Below are 13,228 nucleotides of genomic sequence, written 5' to 3'. Positions count from 1 at the left end.
ACTAAATGTTTTAAAATACAAAAAGAAAAAAAAACTTGCTGTTTCCCTCAAAAACTAAACAAACAAATAAAATAAAACGCAAAATAAAAACTTAGTTAGGAATATTAGTATTAAAAATTGATTTTAACAGGTTATATTTTTAGAAGATTTTATTTACTAATGAGTATTTATATTTATTATTATTTAATGTATTTTAAGACATAAGGTTACTACTTTATTAAAAAAAATTTAAAAAAGATTTATACAAATTGTTTTTGTATTACAACATCTTAGCTACTTAAAAATAGTTAATACTTTCAGTTCATTCTGTTCTAAAAACATAAAACGAGCTTGTTTTAGTAATAAAATTCTAACTCATTAAGAAAAAGTTCTGTATATTAAAAAAAAATTACAGTTAATTTCCTCCGAAGTAGCATTTTTTGATAATGCTGAAACTTTGGTACATATAAAAAATAAATTTCAACAGTTTAAATAAAACTGTAAGTTTAGATTTCTCTCCATTCTATATTACATTGAACAACTTTCGTGAAACAAGTAACAAACAATTTACTTTAGTTTGTTTAAAAAAAATTAAAAATTAACTTACGAACATGTATGACATTGTGGAATATGTTTATTATAAACAAAAAAAAAAGTGTTAATCCCAAAAATTACGCGTGATAATTTAATTTTAAAATTTTTACAAAACTGTTTATGAAGCCTTTCTTTTTGTTAACAGAGCGTAATTGTTTTACTTAAAATGAGATAATATTTGATAATTAGAATTTATTATAAAATATTAATATTATATATTTAATATATTTTTATAATATTAAAATATAATTATAAAAGTTATAAAAGCTTACTTGGCGCTGTAAGTGGTCGAATATTAATGAATCCAACCAACTTCCACGAAGCAAATGCATTTGTTGGTGAATCTGTTTAATAAAAAATGACTTGTTTATTCGATATTCAATAAAACCAACTTATACGTATGTGTATGTACAGCAAGTTTAAGAACTTTGAAAAAAGGTTTAAATTGTATGTGAAAGATGTTATTTAAAGTTGGTTTTAGTTTATATTTTGAATATTCATTATAAAATATTGCATTCTTCTGGTAATATTTTGAAAGACTGAATTAAAAAAATTATATGAAACTGTTTTATTAATCGATTTGTTGCAAAATTACTTTTAAATTGAAATTTTAGCTGTTTTTTAAATTTACAAAGTTAATTTTGTTTCCTTAGAAATTTTTTTTTATAGATATTTAAGAGTCAAGCAAGTCTTTCCTATTCATGAATTTCACTAGTTTTTGCTCAAAACGCTCAAATGTGTCGAAATCACATTAAAATCAACAACAAATTTCACAGCTTTTCAACGCAACGCCGAATCGAAGTCAGAAAGACAATCGAACGTGAAAACCGGGCTATCATTCAAAACATGTTGTGATATTATCTCCGCTTTCACATATCGGGTTCAAAGCGATTTAATTTTAAATTTAGAAACACTGATTCCGCTCGCCGGTCAAAAACCCCCCGCGGCTGTTTTACACATTGTGACGTCATAATAATAATAAAAAGTTTAGAGAAAGCACCGAAATATGCGGGTGATATAAATAGAAGTTGCTCGGCACGATGTCGTATAAAAACCGGCATTTTTTGTTGATGCTGAAAATGTTTTTAAATTAAGTAAACAACCTTAAAAGACGACGTGTAAGTTTTTGACTTGCAATGCCGCTTTAAGGATGGATACTTTTATTAATTAGTTTTTCACCCAAATAGATAACAAGTCAGCGACAATTAGACAAGACTTGATGTTTTTGTAGGCGTTGAATCTAGAAACTAAAGCACACGTTTTTGTGATAGATAAACAACACACTTGTGTTAAGAAACAACTTTCTACTACGTTTAATTTTTTGAATATTATTGTATCCTTGAAGTTTTAATTTAAATCGACAAATAAATTAAAAGATTAAAATTACAGTTTTAATCAAACAATCATATCAATTATTTAAACAAGACTTTTGAAAGGTGTTGAGACAAATACATTTTTTGAGTATGGCATTGAATTAAAACTCTGTTTAAATAAAGTATGGCTTGTAGTTGGTAGTTAAATGTATAAAAACATACTAAAACATGTTAAGATATTATAAAACAACTATTTGGTTTATATAGCAGTTCAGTGATGTTTATATTTTTATTAAAATAGCCTTTTGCCAAGTTTTCTGCATAAAATGATCATGATATACTATCTGCGCTTTGTAACTACTAAAAGGTTTTAGTTGCATTATAAGTAACTCTTAAAAAATATTAAAAACAGCATATTTTAGTCAAGTCTCCAAAATTACTTTAATATTAAAAACATAATTATATTAGGAGTTATTAAATACACGAGGTAAAGTATGCTTTCTTATAGTGTTTTAATTAAAAAAAACTGTTTAAGTTTTACTACAACCTAAAGATCTAGATATAAAATTTACAGCCAAGCTCTCGATGGGACGTACCACCTAATTATAATGAGTAATATCATGAATTTATTCGAAGTCAGCATCTACACGCCCGAGGACTTTCAGCCAAGCACATAAACAGCAAAGGTCAAGGTAAGAATCAACGTCACAATCAACAACTGAATTAAATTTTCATCAACTACATAATTATTTACTTCCAATGAGTATTTTTTGTTTTTAGCAGCATTGTTATAAAACTAAAATTAACAAGTATTGCTGATGTGCGATAATTATAGTTCACAAAATAATGAAAAATTTTATTTGTTTTTTTGTGACGTTTTTGTATTAAAAAAGTTTCAATCCATATAGCATTTTAACACCTTAAATACACCGGTATACAGATAAACATAAACAGAAGTTTTGCCTAACTTGTTGCTTTTCATAATTGTTTATAAAATTCTTAATGCTAGTTTATTGAACACGACAAAGAAATTGAAGCTCAAAAATTTGGTCACAGAACCGGAAGTATAGAAAGACCTTTCGGTCATCAAGTTACACACCACTTATTTACTTTAAATATTCAGTGCTATAAAAATACCATACCTTTGACACTAAAAGTTTGTACTCTTTGAAGAAAAAAAAATAATGAAAAAATCAAACAGAATATAAAATATTACTTAGAATTATTTTACCTGAAAAATAAATGTCAGAGTAAACTTTTGCTTAAAATAGTAAGCTTATGCTTGTTTAATTGTTTTAAGTTGTTAAATCACTTAACATCTTTATTAATTTAGAAATTCTATTTTCTTTTCAGTTTTAAATGTAAATTTATTCCTATAAATTTAAATATAACAAGAAAAACCACGTAAAGAACACAAAAAAAAACACATAAACTGAAACAACTCTGAAATCAAACTTTAAAATCGTATATAAGTTTTAACTACTTCTTTAAAATATTTTACAAAATGATACCTTATAATATTTTTCGGCATGGTATAACAATTGTAAAATTTTAGTTTATAGTTTTTTATCATTTCTGCTTTATAAAATAAATTTAACTTTTTTGTTACTTTCGGTTTTTTTGTAAGAATCAAGTTTGTGGTAATTAATAACACTTAAAGCAATTGTTTACTTATAAACATCAAATGAACTCAGATTGTAATTAGTAATTTAGTTTTATATATAAACAAACAGTTTTTAATAAAAGTCTTAAGTAAAACAGGTGTATCAATATATAATTCAGTTTAAAATAAAAGTAGTTCGAATTATCAACTAGCAAAGGATAATTATTATATAATTATTTAGTACTTCAGCTTCTTTAAGATAAAACGGACTAGGTCATAATCAATTAACAAATAGAAAGTAAGAACCAACTAAATGTTGTTCAATAAGTATTTAGATAAAATTAGAAGTAAGATTTGTTTTCCACTTACTTTCAATTAAATAAAAAATATCGTGCTTTTTTTTTAACAAAAAAAAATATTTTTTTCAATGAGTAAGTTTAAAGACTTTATCTAAGGGCAAACCAATTTAAACGCCTTTAAAATTATCTGTAAATTTTTTTATTTTCAAAATGAAACATTTATAGTTTTTTTTGTTAAAAACTTAGAATGTTTTTATATCGAAGTTAATAATATCGAAGTCTTTGTATGTTTCAAAACTGTACCATATATTTTACTTAAACAAAAACATAAATAACATTTTAGCTTAAAAAAAGCTCACCTGCAGTTTTGAGAAGCGTTTCAGCTTCTTCGCCCTCTTGACCAGGTCGTACAGGGACTGGTCGGCCAGCTTGCAGAACGTGAGAAAGGCTCTTTCCGGGTGCCTCATCAGAGATGTGAACACTTTCAGGGGCTCCGAGGATTCCTGTGAGGTAATTTAACTGAAATTGTGAATTTGAAGTATGATACTTGAAATATGCGGATAAAGTAACTAAAAACAATTTTATAAGCTAATCTAGGTGCAGTTATTTTGAGTGGTTTGTAATTTAAAGTATGGTATTTAAAATACTAAAAACTTATTATCTAAACCATATCATTTATTTATATAGTTTTATTTGAAACTATTATTTATTTTATTTTACAGCTAGATTGAAGTATGGTGAGGTGAGGTAATTTTATTGAAGTTAACTTAAAGTATGGTTTTTAAAACAAAAACAAGTTGCAAGTGTTTATTATCTAAATATTTTAACTAGTTATCTAGTTTTATTTAAATGCATTATTAAATTTATTTCTAACTTAATTGAAGTATGAAATTTAAATTATATAAGTTCTAAAAGAGAAAACCCTTATATCTAAAAACAGTATCATAAGCAAATTTTAAGTTATATGTTGATTTTTTTGCAGTTATGTTAATTGTTTTTATAAAAAGTAGTGTTTTTGTAATTATGTCAAAAATAAAAACATTGGGACAAAATAGGGACCAACAGTAAAGTTTAACTTGCTTGACCAAACTTGTTTTTTTTTATGCTTTAGTTTTGCTTATAAATAACCGCTGATATATTGTTATTCTTATGCAATTTTCGAAAATCGTTGACAGAAGCTAAGCTTTATAACTTTAATATTTAATCTAATAAAACAAAACTTTTACTGTCCTTTAGAAATAATTAGGTTTTTATACCGATTTAATAAACACCTAGTAAAGTAAGTTGCTAAAAGTTTTTAGAACAAAAAAGTTCTAGTTTTACTAAACTTGCAAGTAGGTAAATAACTTATTTAGTTTAGTAGTCTAACTAAAACATAAAAAGCTTTTAGAAACTTAGTTTTAGCCAATCAAAGTTTCTTCGAACAATAAAAACTAAAATGCATTAGTGTTTTTGTTGTATACAGACTATCTGGTCAACATGCTTTTATGTGTGAAATAAAAACATGTGTGAGAAATTTAGTGTGAAGTAGGTTCTTGTAACATTTATACTGAAATGTTGCATAAAGTTTAAATTTCACTTTATGATAAAAACTTAATGAACTATTATTATTTTTTAATAATATCGTACTATGTTAGTTTATGTTGAAGGTTAGTTGTTGATTTTTATTTTACAAATAACTTGATTATGTACTTGTTCAAATTAGTTTTAATATGTAATTTATATAAAAGTTAGAGTATTAATAATTGTCAAACAAAATAATTTCTCAATACTTTTTATTGAAGTCAATTCCAGTTTTAAAATATGTCATACATTAAACTTTAACTTACATACTTTGTTTAAAAAAGTAAATTCAAAAAAAGTAAAATTAAAAAAATGCAGTAGTTATAAGCTATAACATTTGTACCATTAGATAAATATTTGTAAAGCTAGATATAGAATAAAATTAATATAAGTATAACACGTACAAACTTAGTGTTTCAATTTATTTGTTTCAATTTTAAGACATTAAATACCGCACATCACAAAAAATACAAGATAAACTTGTTTAGATTTAATTTGTGCTTTGGTAAACATTGTCTGTTAAGAAAATAATTTAGTTTATAAAATTGTGTAAGATACGTACAGGCTTGATTAAAAAATATTAAAATTAACAGTTCTAAGTGTGCTTAGGTTCAGAATAGCTATTTATTATAAAAAACACAAAGTGAGTGCAGAATTTAAAAAGTGTAGTAAAGTTTCATGAACGTTTTTATTTTGCATCAAACAAATCGTTTAGAGCGAAAAATTTACTTACAAACAATAACATGATCACTTTGTCAAACGAAAATTTTAAAGTCTTTTTAATATCAAATTTAAAGATTTTAAATGTAATAGTTTTGTTCAAGTTTTTAGATTAACAGAAGTTTTGTAGCTTTGTCTTAAGTTAGGAATTCTTTGAAAATATAAAACTGTAAGTAATATAACAACCTAGTGTTAACTGTACTGTGTTATAATATAGAAGATATACTAATTATTAAAAAATAAACATTAAAAAATATAATCTAAACAAAACTAATTATTATATTTTGATCTTAATACAACAACAAAGGTTTTGTAGAATTTTTTTTGTGTCATATATTCATTGACTACACTTTACAAAACAACAAATAACAAGTACTGACTAATCTAATCGGTTGTTGTTGGTCGTGTGGGGAAGTTCATTATTTATTGTAGATGGCGCGAACATCTCAACTTTGTTGACGATGGCCGATATAAATGTTAGTTAAAACTGATGGAACGAGCACAGACTATAATCTCACAGTAAGCTGACAATGTCTGAGACGTTGGGCTGTGAATGATTCAGCTGTGTCATTTTTTTCAACTTTACCCATAAACGTTCGCTTCAGTATTTTGTATCTACGCTCGCTTGGTAAGATCTCAACAGCGGTTTCTCGCGACTATGCCTACCCGATGAGTCCTAATAAGGACGAAACCGGTCGTAGGTTGTCTCGGATGCTGTCGTTGTTGGGCGTGTGTAGACGTTAATTATTTATTAATCTAATCGGGTAACAAAACAAGTATGTTTTCTGCATGTTTTAAGTTTTACTATTCTTAGTGTTTTTCTTACAACAAAGTATAAAAAAACTTTAGACTAAGATTTTGAAAGTGTAAGTCTGTTTATACAACATTGACTGAACTTTCCTATTCATATTAAAAACTATGTTTTGACCGTAACAGTTTAGAAAAAAAATTATGACTAAACTTCTTGCATCTATGTTAAATAGTTTAGTTGTAACATGAAATATTTATTTTACAAGTTGTGATAAAGATTCTCGTCATATACTTATAAGTGATGGAATCTCGTAGCTAAGTTTAGTTTTGGTGATCAACTTGAATTTTGGAAAATTTGTTATAAAAATACCGTTGGGTAGCAGTGACGAGTAGCTGAATACACAATTTATTCAACAAGTATTCGGCAACAGATAAGCACTCACGTTTCTAAAGATAATTTTGTTAACAACAACTGTACTTAACACTAGAGAAAAACAAAAGTATATCAGCCTTTTAAAAGTGCCCTGGGTCTTAAGTTTATTTGAAAAAATTGATCGAGCCAGTTAAAATGAGTAAACACCGTAGGTGTGTAAATATCCAATAAAGTTTAAATTGACTAAAATGTATCCATTAAAAGCTTATATAAAAGTAAAACTAAACTATTTATTTGCTAAATAGGTCTGGTAATTTTATTACCGTTTTGTTATAGTTTAATATTGTTAAAATTTTAGATTTCATAGATTAGGAAGTTGACTATTAACTAATTTTTTTTATTTGACGTAGTTGTAGCTTGTATAATTAACTCGATAAAAATACTTACGAGAATTTGTTAAAGCTGCTAAAAGTATACATTGAACTAAATTTAAATTTCAAAACTTTGACCGGATTATAGTTTTACTAAAACGTTATAACAAATCGTTATTTTTAACTTGTTGAAGTTAATATATAAAATTTTAATGGCCGAACAAAGTTTAATTATATTTACTGATTTTTAATTTAAGACATTTTTATGTTTATTTTCGAAAAATTGTTTCTTTCTAAAGCTCTAATTTATTTTTCATTTTATCTAATAAACCTTTTGTAAAACATTAAACTTCAATTATTTATATAGTACTACTCTTAAATGCCAAGAGTATTTTTAACACTACAAAGCTTAAAATTGGATCTATAAGTCGTCTCAAACCAATTTCAAATAACATTGTTTTACATTGATAACATGTTTGTTTTTAATTCATAAATCAAAACTTAAATATATAGATACTTACTTAACTATTCAAAAATATAAATTTAAGCGTTTGTTAACAAAGATCCGAGCAAAAAAAGTTCACAGGAATATATAATAATAACAAGTTAAACAGTATTCTTTCTTTATTACAGTAAAACATGTTTCTATGTGTTAACGGGTTAACAAAGAAAACAGTACCGTAATAACACTGTAATAGTACTGCAGTAAAAAAAGAATACTGATTAATTTGTTATTATTAAATATTTGTTTAAGAACTTTTTTTTAGCTAAGTATTAATTAAAGTAAAAAACTAACTGCAAGTATTACAAGTTTACATCAAGCTCTTGAACAAATGTGTACCAAAAGAACCATTACTTTACTCCACTAATGTATTCATTATACCAACCTGCAAGTGCCGTATGGTCAAGCAGAGCAGCTGGTTCAACAGCGGAAACTGCACGTTCCTGCTGAACTTCACAGTGTCCTGTCGATCCGACGCATCCTGACCGTCCAACTGCGTCAGGTACCTGTCCAACAAAAGTATTGTTATAAAACTTTGATGAGTCATGATATAAGATTAATACGTACCATTTATTTTGTAATAAAATTTTACTAAACTTTGCAGTTTTATTCTTTCTTTTAACCATAAAAACTATAAATATTTAATTATTTTTTTAAGTATTAATACCTGTCCAATTTCTCCACCGTCAGCTGCGGTGACTCCTCATCCTGCGAAGATGATTGTGACGTCACAAATGTGGCGAAGAGCTCGTCGTCGTCCTCCTCGTGGCACTCGCGCAGCGCCGACGACGTCGTGGGAAAGAAGTCTAATGATGACGTCACAATCGAAGGTTCCCGCTTGACGGATGGTGACGTCATCATTACCAAAGAAGAAGGGATCGAGTCGGGGAAGAGCTGCATGTCGTCGTCATGGAAACCGTCGCCACCGTGCGGCGGGTTCTCGTCAGGAGACGGGGTGTCGCCGTGGAGGTGATGGGAAAACAGGCCCCTAGGGTCAAAGTGGTCGTCGTTTTCGAAGGCGGGAAAGTTCCCCGTTGGGTTGATAAAGGTGGCGGGCGAGTAGGGGGTGGGGGGCGAGAAGTCGATGCCGACGGAGCGCATGGGCGGGTGGGGACCGTTGAAGGCCTGCTGTGACGTCATAAACGATGTGGGGTAGGAGTTGCCGTTCTGCTGCTGGCTGAACTGCTTCATCTGTTGGGGGGATTTTTGTTGGGGCCGGTGGTGGTGGTGGGGGTGGTTCTGTTTGAATGGTCGTACGGCTTTAAGTAAATTAAGTAATTATTATTTAAATAAAAATGTTTTTTTTATCCATAAGTGTTCATCAAATAGAACAAGTTTGAAACAGGTTAAATGAGAGCTATTTTAAGGCGTATTTTTTTTTTGTATTTTATGGTACTAAATATGTAATATTTCTCTTTATATACATCATATAGACATAAAAAAAATTTATTAAATATATTTATGTGTTTTAAGTAGTTTGTAGAATTTTGTTGTAAATTTCTTACTTTGGAGACGTTAATACAAAACAAGACTAATTTATTGAAGTGGTATTAATTGTTATATTCAGTTCTGTGAAACGCTAAAAAGTTAGCACATCTTTTTATCTTAATATTACAATTTTAAACAATACTAATTTTAAGATAACTGTCTGCTATTTTTAATAAACCGATCAAAAAGTAGACATTAGGTGTTTGGTTTAGGATTATGCAAGTTGTTATTATTATTAAACAAATATAAAAACAACAACAAACTAAAACCTTTACATATTATATACATGTATATATACGATGTATAAAAGGTTTTGATGTGTTGTTGTTTAAAAACTTGTTTAATAAAAATAATAACTTGCATAATTATAACGGTTCCTACTTTCTCATTTTAAGTTAAGAAATGCAAATTACGAAATTAGCTATATAAAAAAACTTTAAGCTGTTTAAAATAATGCTTAAACATTATACTTGTGTTTGATATTCATTGTAAATTAATATATTTTTTCAGTAAAACAATCAAATACAATAATGCGTCAAAGCCCAAGACTTGACAAAACAAGGAAAAATCGATTCCAAAAAAGGTAAAACAAACAAAGCACATACTCTTAATTAAACAGGATTTAATTTGAAATGAAATAACTCGAAGTAACGCTTAGAGGTTTTCCCATAATCAATTCAAAAATTATCAAGAGCTTTTGTTTCTAAATACGTAACATATGTCTAAATGTATATTATTCTGAGATCTGATATTTAAAGATTGTTTGTTCAATTGCGCAATAATGATTTTAGAAAAATATTAAATTGCTTGACAAAAGTAAAGTGATGGAACAAACTGTATTTCTATTTCTAAAACAAAGTTTTATGATCACCACTTAGCCATTTTATTGAATAAGCTTGGAACATTTGTTTTAATTGTAAGTTTAAATTTATTTGTTTGATATTTATGTAATTTTTATAAAGTCTGCACGTACGAGCAGAAAGTAAATATTAAAGTATGTTTGAAAATTTTGAATACATAAATTAGTTTTGTTTGTTGTAATATCCACAAAATAAAATTATCGTGTAAATTGAAAAAAATATAAGAAGTTAGTTTTTTAATTCTAGCTACTTTTAAGACTATCTCTTTCTTAGAAAACTATTTAAAAACTATAGTAAAAACGAATGTAGTTTTTATAAAAAACTGTTATTTTTTATTTATAAAATCTTTAAGAAATAAACTAAGACTCATTTAGATTCAAAATAAATTTAATTGCAGAAAAACTTTAAAAAAGGATTCACAAAATATTTTAACTATTTTATTTGTCTACAGTATGAACTATACAACTTTTAAAATAACTTTCAAACTAAATTTTATTTTGAAACTTTTATTTGAAAATTAACTGTTATTAAAAAAAATAACTATAATTCTTTTTTAAAGTATAATGTAAAAAAAAATATTAGAATTTATGGTTTGATAAAGGTACATATGTAAATTCAAAATTCAAAACAATAATATTAAACCAAGTAGAAAAATTTTCAAACAACAATAAAAAAACGCTGATATTTTACATGATAAATGAATTAATGTGTGGATTTATACATAAATACTGCAAAATTTGTTTTTGTACTATGCCTTAGAGCAGTGCTTCTGAAATGGGGTTCCGCGGAACCCTAGGGTTCCGCGACGCCTCTTAGGGGTTCCGCAAAGCCTTTCGAAATTTAAAAAAGAAATTTTGAAAGAAAAAAAAAACATCTATCACATAACTTCAAAAAAAAATGGAACACATAAAATGGAAAACATATATAATTTTAGCATTCATTGATATGCTTAGTGTGTATCTAGCGGTAGCACTTTAAATGGGTATTCATTATAAATAGGTGTCTTGGTTGCAAAAATTTTTGCAAATTTTTTGAATTTCTATTCTTAGTGAAGTCATGAAAATACTGGTATTATCACTAAAGCAAACAATGTAGGAGCAATCAAAACAAATTCTAAATGTTTACACAATAAAACTAAATAAAAAATCTTTATCAGATGTTTTTTTTTAGCTAGGCTAGCTTATCCCACCGATATTTTCGAAGAATTAAACGCTTTTAACTTAAGCATGCAAGGGAAGCAAAATTCTATTTTTGTCATGACAGACCAGATTAAGGCGTTTAAAAATAGAATTAACTTTTATAAGAAAATTAATGGTAATTTTGCGATATTTCACCGGTTTGATGAGGTCCATGAAAAATGCATAGAATTCAACTTCTCTGACGAAATATACGACCACCTTGATCTTTTTTCTATAAAGTTTTTAACATTATTTTCCTGAAGATGTTCGCATCGGAAATTTATGGATTTTGAATCCTTTTATGTGTGATATTGCTTCAGAAGAAATGAATATTCCTACAGATACAGAAAACGAATTGCTGCATTTATCTGAACATAGCAATTTTAAATTGAGTTTCATGGAAGGAGCTTTTAGATTTTTTGATATGTGCAATTTCAGAGTACCCCGTCTTAGCAAAGCGTGCAGTAAAATTTCTTTTACCATTCACCACCACTTATCTTTGCGAGTCCGGCTGTTCGCATGTAACAAATATTAAAACGAAGCAAAGGAACTGTATGCTGACTTCAACCTTATATTCCTGTCTCCGTCTCAGTCTATCCAAAATCCAGCCGCGCATTGACATGCTAAGAGAAAAATTCAAGTTTCGCACTAATTGTTTTTTTTTTTGTTAGGCATTTTACTCGTTTATTACAGTAATCTGTGAATTCGATAAGGTTTTTGTTCATTTCGTTATTGTTTGTAGCTCTTATTTTGTTTTTATTATGCAAGGAAAGATTTTTATGACGTTGCGATTAAACATGTTTGTTTTCATTTATTTATCATAGAATCATAAAATACTTATTGCCTCTGGCGCACTTTGAGTTTTACTCGACTTAATACTATTAAAATTGTTATGATTTCTAACAATGATACAGTTTTGCTAAAAAATTCGTTTTTCACTGAAATTCTTTTGTTTTTTGCAGGAAATATTATAATAAACATTTTATGTAAAATTAAATTAGGGGTTCCGCGGAAAAGTTGAACTTTGGAAAAGGGTTCCGCCACTAGAAAAAGGTTCAGAAGCACTGCCTTAGAGTTTATGCTTATATAATAGTTTAGTTAAACCACAACATATACATTATTTTTAAACCCATTAATAAGTTTAATTAGAATTGTTAGTTTAAAAATAAGTTAGAAATGTGTTAAAACTTAGTTTTTATGGTATACAAGTTAGTAAATCAAATTAAATAGTTTTGACATATAAACCATGTAAAAATTTGAAATCGTTATTTTGCTTATGAGAAATCTGCTTTCGGTATTTACAGTTTTCGATAATCAATATTATTAATGCATTTGATAATTGGTAAAATACTAACTTATTTATCTACATTTTATATATAGCTTTATTCACTAATGGTAAGTAGTTTATCAGTTAAAAAAAGCTGTTTAAATTCGATTTTTTTTTAACAACAGCTTTTTTAAAAAGTGTTCAAAACTTTTAAATGTACTACAAAAAACTAAATAAACGAGTACTTTAACTTAAACTAATCTATAATAATGAAATGTTTTTGTTATAAATCAGACTGATCTAATAATGAAAGTAAAAAAAAAACTTTTGCTAGTATGTTAGTACAATAACTAAACCTGAATAGTATT

General features: G+C 27.1%; 1 protein-coding gene across 1 annotated transcript in view; it reads right to left on the bottom strand.

Annotated features, from left to right (window-relative positions):
- LOC145841564 (nuclear receptor subfamily 5 group A member 2-like) overlaps positions 1-13,228 on the bottom strand; it is a 33,122-nt gene that overhangs the window by 6,536 nt on the left and 13,358 nt on the right. The window contains exons 4-7 of the mRNA XM_082948919.1: positions 8,735-9,306; positions 8,453-8,573; positions 4,148-4,291; positions 846-917 (exon numbers count right to left, since the gene is read on the bottom strand). Of these exons, the coding sequence (XP_082805045.1) occupies positions 846-917; positions 4,148-4,291; positions 8,453-8,573; positions 8,735-9,306 (909 nt within the window). The remainder of the gene's footprint in view (positions 1-845; positions 918-4,147; positions 4,292-8,452; positions 8,574-8,734; positions 9,307-13,228) is intronic.

This window comes from Thalia democratica, chromosome 7 (genome assembly GCF_965202585.1).
Source record: "Thalia democratica chromosome 7, ktThaDemo2.hap1.1, whole genome shotgun sequence".
In the NCBI taxonomy this organism is placed as follows: Eukaryota; Metazoa; Chordata; class Thaliacea; order Salpida; family Salpidae; genus Thalia; species Thalia democratica.
This window is presented reverse-complemented; position numbering and strand designations above follow the sequence as displayed.